The 22,912-nt window shown below is 51.2% G+C and overlaps 1 protein-coding gene across 1 annotated transcript in view; it reads left to right on the forward strand.

Moving 5' to 3' along the window:
* The window catches only part of GABBR2 (gamma-aminobutyric acid type B receptor subunit 2), a 326,347-nt gene that overhangs the window by 297,642 nt on the left and 5,793 nt on the right, over nt 1-22,912 (forward strand). The window contains exons 14-16 of the mRNA XM_040962792.1: nt 11,927-12,037; nt 13,303-13,527; nt 15,067-15,249. Of these exons, the coding sequence (XP_040818726.1) occupies nt 11,927-12,037; nt 13,303-13,527; nt 15,067-15,249 (519 nt within the window). The remainder of the gene's footprint in view (nt 1-11,926; nt 12,038-13,302; nt 13,528-15,066; nt 15,250-22,912) is intronic.

Raw genomic sequence — 22,912 nt, forward strand, 5'->3', positions numbered from 1 at the left:
CTGCAAAAATGCATTTCCCTTCTCTGCTGCACAGCTCCTTGTTTATTCACAACCCTCTCTTATCTGCCTGCTGGCAGCTTTGCATTTCCTGTGCGTGTTAATTACTTTACTAATTATGTTGATATCTCGGGTTCTACCCAGCCTATCTTGGTGCTATTTTTTTTTTGTCTCCAATATGCACCCATTTTGCCTCATTTGTTGGTGGACTTAGTGCCCATGTCTGAAAGGGGCCCTTGCAGCCTCAGTAGCTTCAATGAGCCCAGCAAGCATATCTCCCATCCTCCTCTGAGCCTTGTCACTAACTCACTGTTTCCCATGCCCCCGGCCTCATCTGTTCTCCAGGTCTCAGCTCAGAGAAGCCCAGCCTCTAGCCCTTGGGGAGAGGGGGGAATACTAAACCCTATGGGAAGGGGGAAAGGGGAAGAACTGAATCCCAGGAGAGAGAGACAGGGATCTGTGAGCTGATGCTAGACAGTAGCCTGATTCCAGATCCCAGGAAGCCTTCAATGTTAAACTGAGTTCAGAATTTATCCTAAAACCCAACAGGCTCCCAAAACATAAGGCACGAACCACTAAACCTTTAGGTGCCCCTGGATAAAAGGGAATGGGAAAAAGTTATGATCCCAAAGTTAAGAAACTCTGGAGGGTCTGGCACTGTAGCACAGTAAGTTAAACCACTGCCTGCAGGGCCAGCATCCCATGTGATGTTCACCTGAGTCCCAGCTGCTCCATCTCCAATCCAGCTCTCTGTAATGCATTGGGAAAGCAGCAGAGGATTCCCTCAAGTTCTTGGGCCCCTGAACCCAGGTAGGAGACCCAGAAGAAGCCCTTGGCTCCTGGCTTCAGACCTGCCCAGCTCTGACCATTGTGGCCATTTGGAGAGTGAACCAATGGATGGATGATTCTCCCTGCTTCTCTGCCTCTCTGTTTAACTCTGCATTTAAAATAAGCAATCTTTAAAAGAAAAAAGCAAACAAGGAAGGAAGAAACAAAAAATCCTGGAAACTATATATCTACCCATCGGAAATACAAGAATACTACAAAGAGTTCACAGAAAAAATGGAATTAAAAGATACCTGCATTTTTTAATATTTAAAGGGTTTTTTAAGTCTGTGTATAGTTTTTAAATAGTGTGCATTTTCTGTGGACTTCTTTGGTTAATTCAGGAGTCAGCAGAGCTGTACTCCCTTTTATTTATTTTTTGGTATTTTTTTTTTTCTATTTTTTTATGTAAGTTATTTCAGAAACAAAAGCACAAAGGACAGAAAGCACTCCACCTGCTTGTTCACTCCCATCTGTGTTTCACTCCCATCTGTGGTTCATTCCCATCTGCTGGTTCACTTCATCTGCTAGTTCAATCCATCTGCTGGTTCACGCCCATCTGTGGTTCACTCCGTGTCAGCTAGTTCAGTCCCATCTGTGGTTCACTCCCATCTGTGGTTCATTCCCATCTGCTGGTTCACTTCATCTGCTAGTTCACTCCATCTGCTGGCTCACTCCTTCTACTAGTTCAATCCATCTGCTGGTTCACGCCCATCTGCAGGTTCTCTCCCCAAAGGCCTACAGCACCTGGGACTGAGCCAGGCCAAAGCCCAGTCTCCATCACCTCCTGCCCTTCTCCCCTCCCCCAAGGTGCCCCTTAACAGGAAGCTGGGATCAGAAACAGAGCTGAGTTCCAAGCCAGACAATGGGATAGCAATGTGGGCACCCTAACCACCTATGCCTTCCATAAACTTTTTGAAATACTTTCGAACATGATGGTACTTTTGCTATAATGAAGGCTGTAGAAAGTTCTGCAGTTACAATTATTTCATTCATGAATATGATTTTAATTGTTCATGATTGTTGTGGGGTGTGAACGAGATCATGCCAGATAAGTATGGGGTTTATTAAGGAATCTTGGTGATAACAGGGACCACTAGAAATGGCAAATTTACAAGTCCGTAAAGCAATCCAGTCAATCAAAACCCCAAGAGGAACAAATGGTCATTACCCTAAAAGGCATCCATTAAACCTAGGACTTACATCCCAGCTACCCCAACAATATAAGTTATCATAAGAAACATGCAACAAATACCCTGGGCAAAGCTGCAGACATTCACCTTTCCCTGGCTTCTCTGCCCACATTTCACTACTGCTAGGCATCACCTCTCCTGGAACTCCTGATAGTACACAAATTAGAAGCACAAAGCTAATTTGTTGTTGTTGTTGTGGCTGTGGTTGTGGCTGTTCTAACTCATGCCAGTTGTTGACCTTGTTTCATGGCTTCTCAGTTATGGAAATGTATAGTGATGGAGTACTGGGGTCGATCATATACAGATGCAGGGGAATAATGGAACATGCATTCCTGCTTTCAGACAAAAGATGGATTCCCAATGAAACCGTTGGACTTGTGTAGACAATGGGATGCTGGACTGTCTGACATTGTCTATACCAACAATGCAGGGTACATGTAAATAAGAGACTGATAGAATTATGATTCCTTAGGAAGGACTACACTATTGCAGTAAAATGGGAAAAATCTATTGGGGGATGGTAGTTTGGGGGGGAATCCCAGCCTATGTGAAACCACATAATTCAAAATTTGAAATAAAAATATATATTTTTTAAAAAGAAACACAAAGCATCTTAGCATTGCTATCTTTACTGTCCTGCCCAGGCAATGAACAGAGGATGAGGAATACAGACACACAGGGACCATGCTCAGGGGGTACTTGTCCTCAAAGTCTGTCCACAGGAAGCCAGAGAGCAAGCAAGCACTGGGGAGGCCAGAAGTCGGAGTGCCAGAGCAATGGAAGCACAGGACCAAGAGAGCAAGCATCTCCCTATCACAGGCCTTTATAGGGGCTTGTGAGGGGAGTGGTCTCACAACAATGCAATACCGCCCCCTCTCAGGTTCCAGGTGATGATAGGTGAGCATCACAGGTGGGCGGGAGGGAACACCTATATGGTTAGAGGAGTGGCTTCTAAGCTGTGACCCTGAATTAGCTGCCTACCTCTTTACAAATGTGTAACTTTTCTATTTTAAGATTTTTCATTGTAGAGGGGAGCGGTAAGGCTCTCACTGGTTGATCTACTCCCCAAATGTCAGCAGCCTTTGGACCAGGCCAGACCAGTGTCCCATGTGAGTGGCAGGAACTCAGCAACCTGAGCCATCACTGCTTCCTCCCAGGGTCCACACTGCTAGAAGCTGGAGTCCCTGCCAGACCAGGGTGTGCTGCCCAGGCACTGCAATGGGAGACATGAGTATCTTGCCAACATCTTAATTGCTGGGCCGGATACTTGACCCCATTAGAAAAAAATAATAAATTTTTAAAAATAAAAAAGCTGCCCCCTAGTTCTAGGATGCCCTCAGTAACAGGTGCCAAGGATGTAACTGAGGAAATGCAGCTGAAGGCCCAGAAGCTGTGGTGGCTTTGCACAGGAGAACGAGCATGGAGCTCCCTTGTAGCAGGAGGGTTGGGGGATGGACTCTGGCAGTCAGCTGCAGCAGGAGGCAGGAGGAAGCGAGGAGGGCCCTGAGCAGCCTGGGTAAGACGTATGGAGGAGCTCGACCAAAGATCTCAAATGTTTCTATGTTTTCTTCCCATTTTGTTTCAAGCTGCATTGTTGTTTTAAAATTGGCAAATCAGTGTTCCTATAATAAATCATAGCCTGAGGATTGTACTCTGGCATACATCTGAATGGGAAAGCAATCTGCACAATCTCCCATCTTCAAAAGAAACATTTAACCCAGCAGGGTGTTGGGACACAACAGCCATCTGGTTGTGCAAATCCCCGGGGGCAGGCTGAGGCTTCCCACCCAGGCGCACCCAGGCTCTGGCGCCGGGTCCACACCCTCAGAGACCCTGTGACCTGAGCCCAGGACGTTGCCTCTCTGTGCCTCCATCCTGCCTTTTAGAACAGAGAGAGAATACAGCGGGCTCCTGTGCTCCAAGGGACACATCTGCAAATCCACACCCTATCCCCCGCAGATGGAAAAATATCCTGGAAAAAAAAAGGGGGGGGAGGGAAGAAATACAGCACAACAGCCATTTGCATAGCATTTGCCTGGCATTAGGGATTGTATGCCATGTAGAGAAATGGGGTACGGTGTAGGGGAGGACACGTGGAGGTCATTTAGAGGGGCTTTGAACAGCTGTGGGGCTCAGTGTGTTCCAGACTCTGGGAACGAGCCCACTGAGGGCCAAGCTTTTCTCACAACTCCAGAGATAGAGTGACAAGACAAATGCCAAGTGCTCAACCTGACAGATGATAGCCAAACTGCAGGTGCCAACACCTGCTGCCACCAGCCAGGAAAGGCTGTGGTACCCAGGAATCTCAGCAGCGGCTCAAACACTTCTTCATCTTTTAGAGCACTTAATATCTTCCATCCACTGGTTTCCTCCCTAGATGGCCACAACGGCCAGGAACGACATCAAGCCACAGCCAGGAGCCTCTTCCAGGTCTCCCATAGGAGTTCAGCAGCCCACGGACTATAAGGCCTTCCACTGCTGTTTTCCCAGGAGCAGTATTAGCAGGGAGCTGGATTGGAAGTGGAGCAGCCAGGACTAGAACCAGAACTCATGGGGGATGGCAATAGGTACCCACTGCTCCACAACACCAGCCCTTCAAATGTTGACTCCTCCCTCATGCAAAGTCCACCATTGAGTCCAGGTGGTTCTCCATGACAGCCGTCACCCATGAGGCCCTTGGCAGCTCAGACCCCAACACAAGGCAGCATGCAGATCTTGTAAGAACTCTGCCTCATGCCTCAGCCCACGAGGGTCAGGTGCCACTTCCACCTACAACAATAGGCCAGACTCGAGCACATAAACCGCTCTTCATCCCTGTCTAATCCAACAGAGCTGAGAAGTGTGGGTGAGCAGATGGGGTGTCAGGGAGCACGTGCATCTGCCACTTCTCTTCTTCCCCTTGATCAGTCCCAGTGATCTCTCTGAACCTCAGTTTGCTTATCTGTAAATTGGGACTTACGCTGGCTGTCCTGCCTGGCGCAGGGAGCATGCATCCATGCAGAATGCTGAGTCACAGTTACAGGTGGCATTATGCTCGCTTTGCTGCCATGCCGAAGCCACATTATCATCTGGCACCTAGAGATGGCATGTGGCATCCCCCTGTCCCCCACCTCAAAACTCAGTCTACCTTCCTATCCAGAACCCTCCAGCCACATCTCCGCATCACCCACCCCCTCCTTTCTCCGGGTCTTTCTGATTATTTCCCTGGGAGATCACTAGGGCCTCTCCAGTGGCAGCCTCCTTTTGGGATTGCATACTAGGGTGCCACATCCTGCCTAGGGAGAAGACATGAAGGGGTCTCCAGGAAATGCCAAGGTGGAGTGTGCCCTGTGTAACTGTGCCCAGATGTTACCCTCAGCACCAACACTGACAGCAGGCACTAGAGGTTCTGTGCTGTGGTTTACTGCCAAATGACAAATGCAAGCTCAGAGGACAGCCACAGGTGCTGGTCATGGCGAAGAGGGGGCAGCCGTGCCAACACACACAGAGCACCTTGGAGCCTCAGAACTGTCACCCAGGCCCTGGAGGGACAGTGCCAAGATCAAGGACAGCTGGAGTGGGGAAGGAATAAGAACTTACGCCGTATGAGAAGGACCATGTCAGCTTGCACATGGTGGCTGTCTCTGACCACAGATGGGCCACCCTAGAGCCCAGAGCAGAACCAGGACCAGGCATGGTAGCGGGGATAGCTCTTAGGGAAGCGATCTCAGCCTTGGACAAGCCCAGACATGTTCATGCTCCAGTCTAACCTCAGGTGACCTTCTCTTCTTTAGACGGTGGTGGACATCCCATCATCAGGGGTGTGCCAAGAACAGTCAGCCAAGCCCTGGGCAGGAACTACATGCCAGGCAAGGGCAAGGAGGAAGCATACTCGAGTCTGTTGGAGACTGAAAGTTATCTGATTCTAAAGAGCAGAACAATGTGACCTCCAAAGGTTTGTGTGTCCGTGTATGTGCACCTTTGTTTCTACCCAGCCACTGCCAAACGGCGAGTGTGAAATGGGTTGAGCAGAGCTTGATCCTCATGGTAAAATCTCTATGTTGCACCATGCTGAGAGCTGTCAGTGACACAGAAGGGAAGGCGGGCAGCAGTGAGGCTAGAGAGAAACAGCAGAGACAGGAATCGCACTGCTGCACAAGAAGGGGCTTGCATGCCTCCCGTGGCCTCTGGCCGCCCAAGGGCTCCCACAGGCAGTGGCAGCAGTAGCAACAACAAGCTGTTTTGGAACAGCCGTGGCGACGTCACGCTTTGGTGGCTCCCAATACACCAGGTTCCCTGAATGCCAACGGGAAACAAAATGAAAGTATTGTTCTCACACACACTGCTGTGGGGGCGTGCGTGTCCTGGCTTTGTAGCGTATTGTCTTGCTATGTTCTTGCTGAATGTTCAGCACAGCCTTTCTCAAAGGGGATGCCAGCACGGCTCAGAGGAGAAGCTGGGACTGGACGTGAGTATGGGATGGCCCCGGAGGGAGGGGCAGGAGGCGCCAGAACCCCCATTCCAGATGCATAGCTGGTGGCTGTCAGGAATGCCAGGGTTAGCCTGGGGTGGGCTGTGACTGCTCCAGCCCCAACAATTAGCCTGTGACCTTAGGTGGGTTCCAGGCTCAGAGTGCCTCTGGCAGCACCAGAAGGAGGCAGAGGAACCCAACTAGACTCTTAGGGTGCCCAGGCAGATCTGATGCAATTGAAAATCAGTTCAGGGCAGGTGTATGCCTGGTGGTCATAGCATAGAGGAGCTGCATTCGTGATGCCACATGTTGCAGCATGCTGATACAGGACAACTTCACACCCTCATTCTGTCACCCCATATTCATGCTAGGCTGGCTTTGGGCTTGACAGCAGGGAGTCACCATGAGCAACTGGCTGGTGGTCACTGAGTGATCAGCAGGGCCCCATGAGAAGGCAGGCAGAGCCACAGTCTCTGTAGTGCTAGGGCTGAGCCAGCCCAACTCCACTGTACGAAGGTCCAGGCTGGGTGGAAAGGATGCCCACTCAGCCAAGGACCAGGGCAGAGCAGCTGACAAGGGGCTTCACTCACTTTGGGGGAACCACTGATTCACCTCAGACCCTGGGGGAAGGAGCCCCAGAGAGAGGGCCCAGGGGTGGCTGTGGTGTGGGGTTTCAGCAGGGAGTCCCCAGGCTGGCAAGTTCAAAGGAGGCTGACCTTGGCCAACTGAGGGCCGGCCAGGATCAAGTCCATCTTTGGTCAGGGCTTCCTATTCTGCCCTACAGCACGCAACACAGGTGGCTTCCACATCAGTGGAACTGAGGGTCACTGCAGAGACCACTCCTGCTGCAGATGCCACCGGGATGCAAGGTGGAGGGGAGCACTGTCTGGGGACCCCTGGAACACACTGCTAGCACCGATGTCTGTAACCGGGGCAACTGGAAGGAGCAGGTGGAGAGGCCTAGACTTGGCTTAGAGCAAAGGTATAGGGGATTAGGCAGGGCAAGGTTCAAGGTTCAGCTGTGTCCTTCGTGCCCGTGCCACCTGGAGCATATCACCAAGGCTTGCTGCACCTCGTTTAATATCCCCCGCACAGGGGCAGTCCCAGAGCTGCTCCCCACGACACGTGGGTTATATGAGACAGTTACATGACATACCCAGCCCCCAGGCAGCAGAAGACAGCCATGTAGGGGCCAGAGGGAGAATAAACACTTTCTCAGCTGTCCTTGACCTTGCAGCACCAAGCACACAGCCTTGACCTGGCTCTGGTTTGGCAGCTGGGGAGTGTTTTTTGCTGCCATGTGGAGCACAGCACCTAGCTGCTGGCACAACAAGTGTGGAGTCTCCCTGATGTTTCTGAGAGGCCGGGACAGTCTGGGAGGAAGGAGCCGAGGTCTGGGAGTCGGAGAGCCCTGACATCCATCGCTGGCTGGAGAGCTTGCGTGAGTCATGGAGAATGAGTGCACGGCTTAGTTGGAGTCTTTGGGGGCTTGGCCAGGATGACAAGTGGAGATGTAGGAGACGCATGAGCTCAGGGTGCCGCTGGCAGACAGCAGAATTAGGAGTTCTGTCTTGAGCCACATGAGCCATGGCTTCAGACATTGCCCAGGTGAGCAGCAAGGCCAGGCAGGAGCCAGTGCATAGGCCTGTAGGTGGGAAGGTGACGAACAGAACGCACGCGTGGATGGATGTCAAGCCCAGGCCCTGGCGGAGACCTCAGCACAGCGTCTGTAGGGGGGTCAGAGCCCGGCGCTTGCATGGCCTGGGTCCTCCCAGAAGGGAGTGGATGCTCTCCGTAGCAGCACAGGATACTGCTTGCAGCATCCACAGCACAGCTTGAGGTGGTTGCACCCTGCACATGCACGGTTCTTTGGTGCCCTCTAGTGGTGTCTTAGTGAGTGACACTATCAGGCTGTGACGTTCGTTTGGCATCTGCAGGTTCTGGAGACCCCGGCTGTGGGCGGGATCAGGAAGCATCAGACAAGAGGCACAACCTTTACAGGAATTCTACACAAGTCCCGTGGCCACCTATCCCCTGCCTAGCTTCATCAGACACCGAAACTTCATCACCCTAAAACTGCCGCATCCCCTGCCACTGCACTGTAGCATGTGGCCTGGAGACTATGGGCTGTACGAGCGAGGTGCTTAGGACCGGGAGATTTGGGAGGTTTCCTTCCAGGTCAGCACTATCATCATCATTGCAGCACCTGCACACAGGGCAGGGGTGGGAGCTGCTGACTCCCTGAACTCCCCACAGGCCTTTCATCAAGGTTACCAAGATTGAAGGTAATGAAAGACCAGCCGCCAGAGTTAGGGTTTCAGGATGGAAGAAGTCAGAGTCAGAGAGGTGGGAGGCAAGGAAGGGGTGGCTACTAACAGAGCAAAGGGTCAGGAAGCCGGAACAGTGGCAGTAGGAGGAAGCAGGTAGCACTGGAAGCAGTTCTGAGCAAACTCCCTGCAGAGGATTGGTCAGCCTTGGGGAGCAGGAAGTGCAGGCAGCAAGCAGCCGTGCAGAGCAGTGGTGCTGGGAACAGGCTGCAGGATGGAGTTGCCATGCAGAGAAAAGTGGGGGTCAGGTGCTGTCCCTTCTGAAGGAAGCACATGTAAGCTCAGAGACCGAGGGACTCTGGGGAGGTGATACTGCAGAGGAATCAGGTTCCGTGTACTGTGATATCAAACCCAAAACAGGAGGCAGGGACCTCCCTGTCACAGGGCATATAAAGGAGCCCTCCGTGGTGAAGTTCCCCCACTGAGCAGAGCCAGTCCTGTCCAGGCCGAGGATTGAAGATTCCAGCCTGAATGATTGCCTTTTCATTGCAGGGCAGCCAAGACATCATCACCAATGACCTTGCTGTGTGTGCATGCCCACCAGGGCCTTGGGCCCCTGTTATGCCTGCTCGGTTGTCAGCATTCTGTGTCACTAATAATCTTAGGACCAAGTCCACATGATGTCCTTGACTAAACAGCAAGAGGAAGACATCGGGAGACCCCCTGCCCTTCCCCCCCGCCTGCCCCTCCTAGACAACTAGCTCATCTAGGCAGCTTTGCCCTTCTATAAGGAAGCACCAGAGGCAGGACACTCTGACTCACGGTTCTGGAGTGCAAGGACTCGCCAGAGCAGGGTCTGAGCTCTCATGAGGCCAGGACTCCCCCGGCCCCTGTGGCCATGTTGGGTACACGAGCCTCCCTCTCTGGCTGTGTGGATGTTCTTCCTGTCCTCTAAAGCACCAGGACACACCAGATGATCTCATCGCTCCATCTCCCTGAGACCACACTCCTAAGCCCCACAGTGCGATCAAGTTCCCAGCCTGCTAAGGCAGTTCATGTGTGACATCAGGGCTTGTCCTCTTGCATGCGTTGGAAGAGCAGACTGGATTCAAATTGTAGTGTTCCTGCTCCCACTCCGGGAGAAGAAACAGAATGGGGGAAGGCAAGCAAGAACTGTGTGGAGCTGGACCTCAGCTGTGCCTCCAGAGAGGAGGTAGACAGAGCTGACCTTAATGATGCTGATAACAGAGAAGACATGGGTAAGGATGATGGCAAAATGATGATGGTGATAGTAAGAAAATGGATAAAGATGATAGATTGATGCATGGATGACAGTAAGTTGGGAGAAATGGATAAAGGTAGTAAGATGGAAGGATGGGTGGATAAAGATTATAGTATGATGCTATATGGATGGATGGGTGGGTGGATGGATGGATGGACAGACAGATGGATTGGGTGGACAGATGCACAAACAGGAAGCAGCGACAGTAGCCCTCTAGGAGCAGGGAAGACATTGAGTGCCCACATCCAGTCTCTAGCCGTCATTCTGTGCTAAAAGGAGCCAGGATTCCTCAGAGAAGAACTCATTCTGGAACTGCAGCCCAGAAAGTGCCAGGAAAACCTGGCAGATCTTGTGCCCAGAAAGTCAGAAAGCATTCAGAGAAATGACACATGGGCATGCAGTAGGAGCCCTAAATGACAGTTCAAAGGAGACTCACACAGGCCAAACCAGGGGAAAAGGAGTGTGCAAGGGAGAAACGCTGGTAGCAGATGCAGAGACACTGGGTTTCCACAGAAATCCAACGGAAATCCTTGAACGAGTGGGAGGAAGGGGCAGTTCAGTAGAATGCAGAGCATTGGAGGGGAGCAAGGCGGCTGAGAATCGCCACTTGCAGCCGTCAGCGTGACAAGTGGCTCATGCAAGGCTTGGCAGTGGATGCCGGGACCACCGAGTTTGTGCTTAGAGGGAACCGGGTTACTCACAGCCTCTGAGTGGCTCCCAGACGATCCATGGATCACAAAGAGGACAGGACACCTTTCCAATGGCAAGATCTGGCCAGCATCACCTCAGTGAATGTCACAAACATTGGAACAAAATATAAAGTGTCCCTGTTACTGGGCGCCAGGAGGCATGGGCAGGTAGGGAGGGGCCCACTGAGCACATGCCATCAAATCTGATCCTGACAACCCATGCAGACAGCCCCCACACTGACGACATTCACAGCAGAACAGAGCTGGAATCTTCTGAGATACTGACAGCATGATAGACCAGAACAGGCTAAGGGATTGTTAGGAATTCAAGGAAGCCAGAGAGACAGTCAGTACACATGGGGCATGGTCTTGGAAAAAACCTACGTGTGCCTGAAAGGACATTATTGGCCCATTGGTGACATGTGAAAATGCAGAGAGCGTGACATAAGATGCTGTGACAATGTCAGTTTCCTGAACTTGTGAATGTGTGTGTGGTTGTTTAAGACCATCTCTCATTGTTAGTGAATGCGGGCTGACCTATTTAGAAGTGAAAGGTCAGGGCATCTACAATTCATTCTGCAATGGCTCCGACAAAAACTAAACTGTCCAGTAGACAGCATGTCACTCCTTGGATGCCTTTTTCTCTTCTTGCCACCGTCTAGCTCATTCACTCTCACTGTGCCTGTTCAAGGTCCTAAGGGGGAGAATTTGCCGGGGGAAGGAGCCCCTCCCCCAGCCTCTGGTTGGTTGCAGTACTTGGGACAAGGCTTTGGATCAGACTCAGGATTGGGAGCCTGGGGTCAGGTGACCACCCACTTGTCCAGTCAGACCCAAGATGGGTAATGTGATCTGCATCATGGCTCCCACCCCTCCTTTTGTCATGGAGTCAGTGGGCAGGCCCCAGTCCTCACATGCATGGTGGTCAGTGTGTCCTGATCTCCCATCCCTCAGAGCTAACCCTTGAAGGCTTGTGAGCTAACTTTGGGCCTCATCCTCACTCTTTCCACAAACATTACCAGTTACTGCTGAGGGTTGACCTCCTGCTGGATCCTTGGGAACTGGAACTGGGATGGCACAAGCTGGGGTTACAGCAGGGGTGGGAGGGGTCCTCACGAACCCAGGCACTGGCTGTGGCTCGTGGTGGGGACAGGGCCTCGGATGAGGAGGATTCGGCACTGTTGCCAGGTGCCAAGCCCTAAGTGTTCTGTTTTCTGTTGTCACAGCCCGACCCGGCGGGGCGGGACATCTCTGTGCGCCCCCTCCTGGAGCACTGTGAAAACACCCACATGACCATCTGGCTTGGCATCGTCTACGCCTACAAGGGGCTTCTCATGGTAAGTGGCAAGCAGGAGGCAGGGCTGAGGAAGAGAGGACCCCTTCTCTTTCTTTCTCTCTCTCTCTTTCTCTCTCTCTCTCTCTCTCTCTCTCCCTCTCTGGCAGTGTAAACTAAGCAGAGCCCCATGCCTAAGCACTTGCTGTCTGCCCAGCCTGGACTTGCCCACATGTTCTCTATAGGAAACAGTACAAATAATATGCCCATTTCACTGATGAGGACACAGAGGCTCCAGGCCTTGCTTGAGGCCACTCAGTTCATAAAGGACAGAGTCAAGCTATCAACCATAGTAAACCACAGAACTACAGTTGCCCCTGAGCTGCTCCCAGCAACAGGTAACAGCAGGGCAGGCTCCCCTCCTGCATCCCACTGGGCCTTCTCTCTTTCCATGAGCAGCAGGCACTGTCATCCCCACTCTACATCTAAGCAAAGTCAAGGCCCAGAGAAGCTCCGTGATTTACCAAAGACTCCAGGGCAGCCTCGGGTCTCTGCATCCAGCACACTTTCCACTTGGGGCTTGTCCATCACCAAAGTCATTCAGCAAGCCCATAGAACACCATAGTGCAGGATCAGGGCTAGGAAACCCCCAACAAGCCTGAGCCACAGCGGGCCTGGCATCTCTCCTCCATCCTGTGCCTACCATGCCTTCCTTCACAGCTCTCTGGGGACAAGAAGCAGGCTACTACTCCATGGAGCTTCCCACCGTCTACCTAGCTATATGTAGCCCCTATTCTGAGGCTGACAATGGAGTCCTCACCAAGACTAGCACTTCCGGTGCTGCTCAGATGTGCTCTCACCAGCTGCTGCCTCAGAGACTGGGTAGCAATTGGTCCGGCACCCTGCAAAAGGCCACCCCCAGAAGGGCATGGCTAGGAGCCCCTAGGCCAAGAGTGTGCCCCGCTCTCCATGCCAGTTGAAACCTCTTGAGGTTGTGTCTCAGAGGTCTGCTGGGTCCCTTTTTGTAAGCACATAGGACTACTGCACAGCAATGTGGGTCCCCAACACACTGACCCACAGGTGATACCCCGAGTGGACTGACCGAGGGTCATGGGCTTGAATTCACAAGAAGCCTGCATTGCCCAAGAGGTACTCAGCCACCACCCCCACAGTGGAAACCAGGAGCCAAGACTGCAGGCAGGCGGCATCCATGGGGTCTGGCCAGCAGCAGAGCCGGCTCTCTCCCCCCAAGGGAAGCTTCTGAGAGCAACAGGTACATGTCACGCCCTGTGCTAACCTTCTGTCCTTTCTGTCCACTCCCGGTGCCAGCTGTTCGGCTGTTTCTTGGCCTGGGAGACTCGTAACGTCAGCATCCCAGCCCTCAATGACAGCAAGTACATCGGCATGAGCGTCTACAACGTGGGCATCATGTGCATCATCGGGGCCGCCGTCTCCTTCCTGACCCGGGACCAGCCCAACGTGCAGTTCTGCATCGTGGCCCTGGTCATCATCTTCTGCAGCACCATCACCCTCTGCCTGGTGTTTGTGCCCAAGGTAGACGCTACTTCAGGGCATTGCTGTAGAAAACTGCCTTGTTTATGTCTGTTTTACCATTGCCGTTTGGCAGGTGCTTCCTTCACCTCTTTCCATTTGATTTTCTGGGTTTTTTTTTTTTTAAGGTTTATTTATTTTGTTGGAAAGGCAGATAGAGAGAAGGAGAGGCAGAGAGGAAGATCTTCCATCTGATGGTTCACTCCCCAAACAGCTGCAACAGCTGGAACTGAGCCAATCTGAAGCCAGGAACCAGGAGCTTCCTGTGGGTCTCCCACGTGGGTGCAGGGTCCCAAGACTTTGAGCCGTCCTCGACTGCTTTCACAGGCCCAAAGCAGGGAGCTGGATGGGAAGCAGGGCCGCCGGGATTAGAACCTGCACCCATATGGGATCCCGGCACATTCATGGCAAGGACTTCAGCCACTAGGCTATCATGCCAGGCCCATGTCTTTGCATTTGTAAAGGCTGGCAGTGGACATTGTTAAGATTTGGTCCTGAATACAGCACAGCTGTGACTTTGTTGGTGACCCTTTCTGTTTAACATGTGTGCCTGTGTTTCCCACATTCAGAACCTTCACTCAGGGCAGCTCCCGTAGGTCCGTGTCCACCTGACCCCTTGCAGATAGTTTTATATTATAGATGAATATTTTTAGAGACTTATCCATGTGGCTATTTATTCAAAAGGCAGGGTCATAGAGACAGGGACAGAGAGAGAAAAATATCCCATCCACTGATTTACTCCCCAAATGGGCGCATCAGCCAGAAGTAGGCCAGGCAAAAGCCAAGAGCATGAAACTCTGTCTGGGGTATCCCATGTGGATGCAGGGATCCAAACACTTGAGCCATCTTCCACTGCCTTCCCAGGTACGTTAGCAGGGAGCTGGTTCACAAATGGAACAACTGGGACTCGAACCAGCACCCATAGGGGATGCTGGCATTGCAGGAAGTGGCTTAATGAGCTGTGTCATAATGCCAGAGATCACTCTAGAGTAAAATCAAAAATGGGTAAAATCAGATTGAAGTAGAAAAATTTTATATGAGATTTTTAAAATGTCTTTGGGCTCAGCTAAACCATGCCACAGCCTCCTAAGCCCAGGCAACTGGAAGAGAGCAAATGTGTGGGTGTGGCTTTATGCTATTTTAAAACAAGCACTTTTGCCGATTTCAGAGCTAGCTACCAGCCTGCCCCAAATCCATCACCCATCAGTGGCTCTAACCAGAGACCTTCCCTTTACCCCATTGCCAGCAGCTGTCTCCTCCACAGTCTAGGCTCAGCCAGAGCTGGATGTGTAGGAACCTGGTGCTCCCTCAGGCAGCTGAGGGAATCGGGATTAGGGCCAGGAGGGATGCTGATGCTGAGCGAGGGCAGAGATCACACCCAAATAAGTGGCAAAGCCTGCAGAGCCCAGGCTCCTGACTCCTCCCCCGAGCCTGTGTCCCTCCCCGAGCCACTTGGAGCGGGACTTGCGGGGAGGGAGGCAGTAGGTGTGGGAAGAGAGGCCCAGGGTTTTCTCTAAATTCAGCCCCGCCTCGGCCTTGCAGCTCATCACGTTGAGAACGAACCCAGATGCAGCGACGCAGAACAGACGGTTCCAGTTCACACAGAACCAGAAGAAAGAAGACTCCAAGACATCCACGTCGGTCACCAGTGTGAACCAGGCCAGCACATCGCGCCTGGAGGGCCTGCAGTCGGAAAACCACCGCCTGCGCATGAAGATCACAGAGGTAGCTCTGTCCCCTGCATCCTGGCCTCGCCCGGGTCTCCTACTGGGGAGGGGGGCGGGACAACAAAACCTGTCCCCCGTGGCTTGTCCCTACAGGACTTTCTTGCCCATCTGGCCTGGGGCTTTCAGAAGGAAAGGAATGCCCGGGGATTTGCTCACTGGCTCACACTCTCACTCTCTCCCCTGGCTTCTCTCCGCACAACACTATAGCCACTTGCATCTCAGCAATTTCGAGCCAGAGAAAGCAACCCTCCAGGAAGGAGGCCTTCCTATGGCAAACCTGACCTTTGTCCTGAGGGCCCTTTTCCAAATCGATCAGTTGAACAGAGCCCAGCTGCTGGGTCACCCCCAAGATGCCCCCACAGCAGCCAAGAGTGGGCCAGATTAAAATAGGAACTCAGTTCATGTCTCCCAGGCAGATGTCAGAAACCCAAGCCCTTGAGCAACATGTTACCTGTTGCCTACCAGGACACACACGTTAGGAGGAAGCTACAATGAGGAGTAGAGCCGGCCCTCTAACCCAGGCAAGCTGATACCAGCTGCTGGTATCCCTAGCAGTGTCTTTTTTAAAGTTATTTCTTTATTTGTTCATTCATTCATTCATTCAGTCATTAGAAAAGCAGATTTGGGGGCCCATCAGCGTGGCCTAGCGGCTAAAGTCCTTGCTTTGAACACGCCGGGATCCCATATGGGTGCCGGTTCTAATCCCAGCAGCTCCACTTCCCATCTAGCTCCCTGCTTTGGGCCTGTGAAAGCAGTCGAGGATGGCCCAAAGCCTTGGGACGCTGCACCCACGTGGGAGACCCAGAAGTGGTTTCCGGTTCCCCGGCTTCGGATTGGTGCAGCACCAACCGTTGTGGTCACTTGGGGAGTGAATCATCGAACAGAAGATCTTCCTCTCTGTCTCTCCTCCTCTCTGTAATAACAATAAATAAATCTTTAAAAAATAAAAAAAAAGGCAGATTTACAGAGAGAAGGAGAAACAGAGAAAGATCTTCCATCCACTGGTTCATTCCCCAAGCGGCCACAACAGCCAGAACTGAGCTGATGCTAAGCCAGGAGCCTCTTCCAGTTCTCCCATGCAGGTATAGGTCCTAGGGATTTGGGCCATTCTCCACTGCTTTTCCAGACCACAAGCAGGGAGCTGGATGGAAAGTGGAGCAGCTGAGACATGAACCTATATGCATACAGGATACAGGTGCTTTAGCGAATTGAGCTGTCATGTTGGCCCCAAATGATTTTAACTAACACCTCATCCACCACTCTTCTGGAGGTTCCTCACTGGCTCTTGAATGTTCCAGACAGGCCAACAGCAGACTTTTCCATACCAGGAAGGTGACCCCCAACTCCATTGCCCTGTTCCACCTCCTTGGGTCGAGAGGACTAGACCTGTAAGTTGAGGACCTCTGACTCAGTGAGGACAGAAGGAGCACAGGAAAGCATGTTGATGAGGATGCTGGCCAGGCGCTGGAAGAAAAAAGTCCCAAACGAGCTGGCCCAGGGAGAAAATGTTGATTTCTCTCCCACCTAACAGCCCTTAGAGACGGCCACGAGCAGCTGGGCTCCCCACAGTGCTTCCCGGACTGGATTCCTTCTCTGGGTTTTCTGCCTCTCTTACCAGCAAGAGGCTTGATGAGTTCTTTCCTCTTTGCTCCACTTAGCATAGAAATAAAAATCCAGGAAGCAAGTGCAAGCATAAGACATTATTATTCTTAGCAAAGTGAAGCAACATCCCTTCAAGGATGTAGGGAAATGGAATGTTCAGCTGGACACTGGCTTCAGGAGAAATGGTTTGGGCTTTTTAAGGTTTCTCTCTCTCTTTCTCTCCCTCTCTCTATCTCCCCCCCCCCCCCCCCATAGTCATGGACTTAGGCAGGAGCAGAGAGAAGCACCTGGGAAGAGATTTTTGCAGTTTGTTCATTGGTCAGCAATTTCATCCAGCTGCAACATTGCACCTATCAAAGCACATAGCCTATACAGGGTCTCTGTCTAAACACCCTGGAAGCTGGAACAGTGCTTACAAGCAGAAGGGGTGTTGCTATCACACCAGAGGTAGCCAACTTGGGTCCTTCCTGAGTCGGTGTAATTTCTAAGAGGAATCATATACGCTCCTTTAAAGGCTGAGGTGACTGTATTAGATCGGAGATGATCAGCTGGGATGCACCTGTCCCCGCTTTCCAGGGCAAAGCTGGTCAGGTGTTTGGCTATGACGGGTCATCGGGTCATCGTTGGATCTCTGTCTTCCCATCTGGCCTGGTCCCTCTAGGTTGGCCACAGCATAGTCAACACCCGGCTACTTCGTTACCCTCCACTATGTGCATCAACGTAGCAAAGAGCACATTGTGAACCCAGACAGAGTCATGTTGCAAGATATGGGACACTCCAAAGGAGAGGCAGGTTGGAGACAGGAGATAGTAGAAAAGCATCCTACACTGGCAGGGTAGGAGAGTACCGGAAGGTACAAGTTCAGTCACTTAGGGGATGACAGCTCTCAAGCTTGCAGCAAGGATTAGAGCCACACCTGTGATCACAGACAATTGTAGGGGGGACAGGATGTGACACACATGAGAAAACACTTATGTGTGGGCATTTTCTCCCAGAGTAGCCTGTGACCTGCCTGCTGGCTCACACGTGTGCATGGGCTCTGTAGAATCAGGTCAGTCAGACATTTGGATCTCACTGGGTGTCTCTGCAGCCGCCCACCTCTTCCCCCTACTGGGGGGGATGACCAGGTGTCTACCTCGGAGCGTTGATGGAAGTAGGGACAGAAGTGACAGCAGGGAAGCCCCCACCCCCACCCAGGGAGCAATTTGCCTTTTTCTAATACAAAGTGTAAGGTGGTGTAAGTTTGGGTTTGGGTTGTTTGGTTTTTGTTCTCAGTTGAAAGTCTTACTTTTTTGTGAGGCTTAGGAAACCAGCTGGAAGCCTCAAGGTCAAAGCCTTGATTTTAGAGCTTTCATTGGAAACCAACTGTTACAGGTTTAAATCATTTGGTCAAAGTAAAAGTTAGACCTGAGCCTTTTAACCAAAGCAGTGCACAAGATCTAATTAGTTGGAAAGTTAACTCTTGCAAGACTTAACATTTATAAATCAATTAAACTCAATAGATGTAACAGAAAACACATATAAAACACAGAAAAACTTCAATTGAAAGAATTAACATGTGGTATCAGAATATACATTCAGCATGCAGGACAGTTAATACATCATGTAACAGGAGCAGGCAGTCCTGCAGTCCTGTTGCTTTGCTTTGCTTTGCTTTGCTTTGCTTTGCTTTGCTTTGCTTTGCTTTGCTTTGCTTTGCTTTGCTTTAAGAAAAACTACCTTTTAAAATTTCCTTCTAGTCTCACCCAAACAAACTTGGCACAGCACTTCCACAAACCTTTTGCAACATGCTCATTCTTCAGTTTCTCTTTCCATCATAAATCTATTTTTTTCCACCTTCAAAGATTTATTTATTTTTATTGCTAAGGCAGATTTACAGAGAGAAGGAGAGAGAAATATCTTCCGCACACTCGTTCACTTCCCAAGTGGCTGCAATGGCCACAGCTGAGCCGATCCGAAGCCAAGAGCTTCTTCCAAGTCTCCCAAGCAGGTGCAGGGTCCCAAGGTTTTGGGCCGTCTTCAACTGCTTTCCCAGGCCACAGGCAGGGAGCTGGATGGGAAATCGTGGAACACAAACCAGAATGCATATGAGATCCCAGCACGTGCTAGCGGAGGATTTAACCACTGAGCCATCACACCAGGCCCCATCAAAAGTCTTTTTATCAAAACATTCCTTTAACCTTTCATCAGCAAGGATACATTCTCACACGTAGAGCTTTCCTGAAAACTCTATTTTCTATTTACTGGTTCCTTCGATCCACCTCACAAACTCAGTGACTCTAAGAGGAAAATCATCTTCTAAAAGATTCTATAGAATTTAACTTTTAGTTACTTTAGTCAAAGGAAAACAACCAGGGACACTGGCAGGGTTGTGGGGATGGGGGACCAAGCCAGAGCCACAGGAACTTTGGCTGAAAGGTCCCTTCCCAAAAGAGGGGCGGGGGGGTCCCTGGGAGATTGCCCCGGGAGTCGGCCAGGACTCAGGGATTGACCTGACACACCTGTGAGGACACATCTGTGTGCAAAGGACAAGGCAGCAGGAACATGTGAGCCCAGCATCAGAGGGACCCAGGTTGGGGGAGCCTGGAAGGGGAGACACCAAGACCCATCATGGCTGAGAGGCCTGGTCCCGTGACCCCTGCTCCTTTAGAGCCAACTTCCTTCAAAAGGACAGCACCTGCCCTGTACTGCATGGCAACCGGTCCTGCAGCCTGCTCCCTTCCACCCACTGCTGGTACCAGCTGGGAAATGCTCTCCCTCCATACCTGGGTAAGACTTGGAGGTCTTTTACCTTTTGTGGGCAGTTTGTCCCCAGGTAGGAAGGGCAAGCCCCTCCAGAAGCGGGCAGTTTGGGGCCCGGCTCTCCCGGCTTCAGGCAGGATTACAGGCCTTTGGGCTCAGCAGGTGGAGAGGCTGAGGGAACCGAAAGAGAAACATCTTTAAGGGGAATCGTGGACAACTCCTGGACACTCCTTTCTCTTTGTTATTAGCTATGTTCTCTGTTTTTTGAACCAAGGTCTTCCTTTTCCCTTCAATTTTAGAGCAAATTGGGGTGAGCCCTAGGATAAAAGAACGACTGAACATAGGGAATTTCTCCACATTTGCCTTGGCAGCAACAAGAGTCTAACTGGAGGAGGCTGTTCTAATTGAGGCATCCCAAACGAAACCAGGTCTCCCCATGCTTTGAGGGGTATTTGGACTATATCTCGGAACAGGAAAGGATACCGAGTTTAAGAGTCTCAAGGTCAAAATGGTCTCCATTTTTGAGGAGGCAGCCAAGTTCATGAGTCCTTCGGGATGTTTGGGATCCCCCCATGAGCAACGAGAGGAACACCCAAGAGAAAGGTTCTCCTCTTCCTAGCTCATTCTAAGATTGAAAAGGGCCCATGGTCAAGACTGAGGGCAAGTCCAACCTGATCTGCTGGACACCTACATGTGTGGTCATTGTGAAGGTGGTCTCATTGTCCATCGGGACGGACCACTCTCACACCCCACCCTCTTGCCTTCCTGCCTGATCGGTCGCTGTGTGTAGACTGGATCCAACCTTCCAGGTGGAGAGGGAGGTGCCCGCTTTCCAGACCCCATCTCTCAGTTCACTATCCGCACTTACTAAATGTGCTGGCTGTGCAAGGTGAAACCTTGGAGTTTCCTAGGCAACCAAGGTGGAGGGGAGTTTCCCCTGTTTCTGTGTCCAGACATGCAGGGGAAGAGGTTGCAGCCGTCTTTCCAGACTAGACAACCTCTTGAGTACTCTCTCAAGCAGCCTCTTTGTCAGCCCAGACACCTGAGTCCCCCATAACCCTGTCTTTGTTCATGATTATGAGAAAATTTTTTTAAAGCTCAAGGCGTTTCTCCCAAAACCAGGATGCAGTTGTACCTACATCCTCAGGAAGGGATGCATTCCTATTGCTTCACTTCATACCAAGTTTCTCTTGCCCATGCACTTACTTCCCGGCTTTGTATTTCTGTACTGAGTTGAGAGAAGACCCTGCCAAGCTTCCCCAGTAACCATGTGATCCTTTTTCTTAATCAAATGGCTCCTGGTCAGTCTCTGCATCGTCAAATCCTTCAACCCTCAAAACAGACAAGTTTTTTAAGAGTCTCTGTGCAACCCAGGGCCATGGGTGGTGAGTAATGCCAAGGTCTCTAGGGAGGCTTCTTGCAGGGTCTCTGGCCAGCAGGGTTAATACTCTAGTATTTTCTAAAATGTATGGTTGCTATTACTGGGACCTCTAAGGGGAGTGCTTCTACTGTGGCCCTCCTCACTGCACTTGTCTTCTATGGCTCTTTAGACTTACCCACCAAAAAAAAAATATATATATATATATTAGCCCTAGATTAGTTAAGCTTTGCTCACATGGCTAGGCAGCATGAGAGGCAAGCATCAGTGTGTCACCACCAGCTAACCATAGTGAGCTCAGGAAACCTCCGATTCTAGATCAGCTGCCCTTCCTGAACTATGCCCCACCTCTGCCCACAGTACAATCCCTCTGGATCTTCAACCCTAGCCAAGCCGTAGTTGGGAGGACTCCATGCTTACAGAGAGCTGGGTGGTGCTGCAAACAGTCAGTCCCACAGACGCTCTCACGCCACAGGGAAGAGAATACACACCTGATGAAGTCTTCTCACTGTTGAATCAGACCACCCCACACTGCCGCACGGTGGGCACCAGGAATGCTGCCGGCGAAGCTTGCAGCTTGGTGCGTGCCTTCCTTGGCTTAGCATAGAAATAAAAAGCCAGGAAGCAAGTGCAAGTGTGAGACACTTTGTTCTCAGCAAAGTCAAGTGACAAGAAAGCATGTCCCCAAGAGAATGTAGGGAAGTGGCCTGCCCAGCTGGGCACTGGCTTGAGCTTTTTAAGGTTTTTTTCTTTCTCTTTCTCATAGTCATGAACTGAGGGAGGGCCAGAGGGGGACCCAGCGACTGGGCTGATAGAAAGATACCTGGAAGGAGATTTATGCAATTTGTATTGGTCAGCAACATTCATCAACTGCGACATTGCTCCACTGGCTATCTGTTCTGGTACCATGACCCCCAACCCCTCTCCCTGTGTCTGGGCAGAGGAGCACAAGGGGAACCCCCTTCTACGTGGGTTGCCTAGGCAATTCCAAGGTCTTGCGTTGCACAGCTTTGCATAGCCAGCATGTTTAGTATGTGTGGACAGAATTGTGCAATGGGATCTGTGAGGAGGACAACACCCCCCATCCTCCTCTAGAGCTCTGTTCTGGGCCTCAACTCCCAAGCAGTTGGCAAGAACGTACTTGAGCTCACCTAGCCACAGACAACCCGATTGTCACCAGGAGGAAGTGAGAGGAAGGTGGCCAGATGAGAGGATGTCCAACGGAACTTGAGTTTCAAATAAACAATTTTGTTTTCAGTATAACTGTATCCCAACACTTGGGATCTACTTACAGGAAAGAAAGGGCTCATTATCTGAAATGCACCTGCAACTGGACATGCTGTTTGAATGTTCCAGAGCTGGTAGCCCTCCTGAGAGAGCTCACAAGCAGTGATGTGTGCACCTGCCAATACCTGCTGCAGGACAGGGCAGGGCCCCAAGCAGAGTAGGAGGGCCCTGTCCCTTGATGCCCACTGCGGGTTCTATTTTAACTCATACTTCTCTAGGGTTACTGATACCATATCCCTGCCGGTCCATGTTGGTGTACACACTCCAGTCATCCAGAGTTCACGGTCTGAGCTGCTGGTAACAACCCCAAAATGTTGGGCTATTTAATCCCCATATGGCCTCCTGTGATCCCAGCGGCTCTGCTACCTAAATGCTCCAGAAAGGGTATCTTCCTCTCCGACTGCCTGAAGATGTGTTGAACCACTTGATTATTGTGGGGCTGACCTCAGAAGACCACTTTGTAGTTTGTGAGGTCCCTACCCCATAAACTGTACCACCCATCCCAACTATCCTAAGCCCCCTTCCCTAACACACAGACACACACACACACACACAGACACACACACACACAGACACACTTCTCTGGGGATGCATTACCTCAGGATTTGCACCTGATTTTTATTCAACCTAAGGAAGACAGAGACCTGTTCCG

Source organism: Ochotona curzoniae, unplaced genomic scaffold, assembly GCF_017591425.1.
Source record: "Ochotona curzoniae isolate NIBS_2020 unplaced genomic scaffold, NIBS_Ocur_1.0 scaffold_3208, whole genome shotgun sequence".
Lineage (NCBI taxonomy): Eukaryota > Metazoa > Chordata > Mammalia > Lagomorpha > Ochotonidae > Ochotona > Ochotona curzoniae.